At 43.1% G+C, this 3,317-nt stretch overlaps 1 protein-coding gene across 1 annotated transcript; it reads right to left on the bottom strand.

Moving 5' to 3' along the window:
* Nucleotides 235–1,796, bottom strand: LOC109717122 (E3 ubiquitin-protein ligase ATL42-like). Its single transcript, XM_020242798.1, has one exon. The coding sequence runs from the start codon at nucleotides 1,462–1,464 to the stop codon at nucleotides 235–237; it is 1,230 nt and encodes a 409-aa protein (XP_020098387.1). The 5' UTR covers nucleotides 1,465–1,796.

The raw sequence follows: 3,317 nt of genomic DNA, 5'->3' as shown, positions 1-3,317 counted from the left end.
ATTACAAAATAAATCATAGGCTTTTGATCATCTGTACAAAAATTATTACTGGTTTTGTAACCCATGTTACTGTGATTAATTAGCTTGTCATGTAATATGGCCTTTCACGTAAGTTAATTTACTCACCATAATTTTCAAAAAAATCTCTATAAATTTTGAGTGATCAGAGACGAAATTGCAGTATACAGAAAAATTTTTAACTAAATTGTTTACAAGCATACATTTTACCCTGAATTAAACTATTGCACCCAGATCAGTTACCTCCTTGCTATGAGCTGACCCCAATTCCGGCGGCGGCGGGGGCAGTGGCAGTGGCGGTGACGGTGACGGTGGCGGCCTCTGCTCCCTGCCTGCGAACCAGTGCACGGTGCGCCTGACGATCGGCAGCCACAGCCGGTGCACCTTCTCCTCCGCCGACCCCCCCGCGAGATCCCTCACCCCTCGGAATCTCGAAAGGTTCGTGATCTCCGACATCGACCTTGCCCCGGGCGATATCATCGCCGTCGAATTCCACCCGTCGGTCGGCGCAGAATCTCCGCCTGCCGCCCGGCTCATCTTGGTCGCCTTCGATTCCAGCAGTCTCTTCCTCTCCATCTCTTCTCTGATCTTTAAAACGCTCTCGCCCGCGGGCGCTCTCCACCGGCTCTGGAACACGACGTCGGAGACGACGATCTTGTGCTTGAACTTGTCGAATATCTGCTCCGAGCCGCCGCCTTCGTCGGCCGCTTCCCGGAGCGTGCAATAATTGTTGTTGCTCGAGAATTTGGGAGGGGGAGTGGTGTTGGCGGCAGCGGCGGCGGTCCTCCGGAAGCTGCCTCCGATGCTGAAGCGCGACGAGGAGCGGCGGAGGTCGCCGGCGGCCTCGGGCTCTCGCTCGACGAAGAGGCCGAGGAGGTCGCGGCCGCTGTCGAAGCGGCCGGACTGGTTGAAGCGGGCGGCGGCGGCGGCGGAGATCTTGGTCCGGCAGAGAGGGCAGCTGGAGTGGGCGTCGAGCCAGCGGTCGATGCACTCCAGGTGGAACGCGTGCCGGCAGCCGGGCAGCAGGCGGAGCAGCTCGGCGTCGTCGTAGCGGGACAGGCAGACGGCGCACTCCAGCCCGCCGCGGTCCCCGCGGAGGGCGGAGAATCGGAAGAACGGGAGCGATTCGACGACGGTCTTGTCGATGCCGGAGGAACTGCGGAGTCCGCCGCTTCCGACGGCGACGGCGGCGGCGTCGTCGGGGTGGAGGGCCGGCGAGGCAAAGAGGTTGGCGGCGGGGTGGCAGAACTTGGCGTACATAAGGAGGAGGAAGGTGAGGGAGAACATGATCACGAAGATGCCGATCACGACAGCCACGCTCGGACGGAACGACACCGCCATGCCGCCGCTCGGCGGGGACGGCGACAGCAGCGTCGTGTCCTCCGTCGGGCCCGTCTGTGCCGCCGCCAACACCGCGAAAGATGCGATGAGGAGCTGCCACGACATATCAAAAGAAGTGTTGTGAAAATTTTAATCTGAAGATTGTTGAGATTTAGATTTACGAAGTGAGTCGCCGGAGATGATGGGGAGAGTCTCCGGCGAGCATGACGGTGGTGGTTTTGGGGGTGGGGAATGCGCGTGGGTGCTTCTAATTCTAATGGGAGGGAGTTTTAGTTGGTTGTCGTTTTATTTAGGAGGGGTGCGGGGGCCACGTCGTCGAGTGGATCAAGCTGGTTTTCAAATGACCATGTCGAGCTTTTATTGGGTGGTCTAATGCACATGGTGTAGGCGCTACTTCTCTCACATTTTGGTTGTTTTCAAGTTAAAAAAAAAAAAATCTAGAATGCACTAGTTATATTGCTTACATAACGTTTTCAATCAATAAAATTATATTTTTTAGATTCATTTATCCCATCATAATTAATAAAAAAATATTTTTATTATATATATATATTAAAAAGATTTCATTGACTTGTTACTGATGATGATGTAATGTAAGTATGACACAATAAAATTTTTTTGTTTTAGGTGTTTGGCTTGTGTATCCGCTGGCATCTGATTTCAGGTGTGCTTAATTTGGCAGAGATTTTAATAATTACTTTTACTATGGTGAGAGGTAAATGAGTTTTTATAATCTGTATAGTATTTTGATATAGTATTAATTGATAAAGTGCCGAGTAAATAGTACTTTCGAACAGAATGTGACTATAACATTTGCGTATAACCGACCGTCCCTAGAGCAAGTGGTAAAAGACTTGATGGTTGGTATCCGAGACCTATATTTGAATCCTAATTGATTTACATTTCTTACTAAGTTTATTTCTAAATAAAATAAACGAAGTGATTAGCGTGCTACCTATCTCTCAAAAAAAAAATATTTGCGTATAAAAGTGAGGCTTCGAATTCTATTTATAGTCTAAAACAATATCAAAACACTCTACTGAATATAACTGTTAGTAATAAATAGTAGAGAGAAACAGCTTAACAAGTACTAGGATCTAGATTCATAAGCACCTACTTTCGAGTTTATGAATCTACAATAAAAAATATATATAGTGAAATAAATTTGACATATAAAAGTGAGGCTTCTTCAAGCAGTACTGCTAGTATACTATAGTTGTGCCGAGGTTTCCACACCATCAAATTATTTTCAGTAATGCGATTTTCAAATCGACGATCAATTTTGTTAGACTTAATCAATACTATTAAAAATATCTAAAACTTAAATTTTAAAATTTTTTGGACATTATTTATCTATTAAACGAATAGTCTCAAAAGAAGCAGCTGAAAATAAAAATAAAAAGTTTCATAAAGAATAATAATAAAAGAGTGACATTTAGATCAAATTTACTAATTTTGCTCCAAATAGTGAAGAAAATTTCTATTGAAATTTTACTGGATTTCACGTTAAACTTACAACATGTCACATTGGCGATCAAAATTATTAATTTTGAGACATTTTGACTGCTAATCAACTAATATTGAAAAAAATATAAAATTTAATTTTTAAATATTTTTAATAAAGTAGATCATATTTAACGAAACCGGTTGTCAATACGAAAGTCACATCATCAAATATAACTTGATAATGTGAACGCCTTTGTATTACAGATAGAATTCTAGTCTAGTTCATTTCCCAATAAAATTCTTGTATTGTATTTTTTGTAAAACAATATTATACCGAGTTGAGCTGGAATACTATTTGTTAGGATTTGGTTAGATTTATAGTTGAATCCTATTTGGATTAGAATTAATATTTAAATCTGTTGGAGATTAATTAAGATTTAAATATTAATTAGAGGATAAATCTAATCAGATTAGAATTAATATTTAAATCTATTAGAGATAAATTAAGATGA

Source organism: Ananas comosus, linkage group 11, assembly GCF_001540865.1.
Source record: "Ananas comosus cultivar F153 linkage group 11, ASM154086v1, whole genome shotgun sequence".
NCBI classification, from domain to species: domain Eukaryota; kingdom Viridiplantae; phylum Streptophyta; class Magnoliopsida; order Poales; family Bromeliaceae; genus Ananas; species Ananas comosus.
The sequence above is the reverse complement of the archived record's forward strand: the minus strand, read 5'-3'. Positions and strand labels throughout refer to the sequence as shown.

Bases quoted from the DNA above. Each gene is read 5' to 3' on its own strand.
- LOC109717122 (XM_020242798.1), bottom strand. From the start codon at position 1,464: ATGTCGTGGCAGCTCCTCATCGCATCTTTCGCGGTGTTGGCGGCGGCA.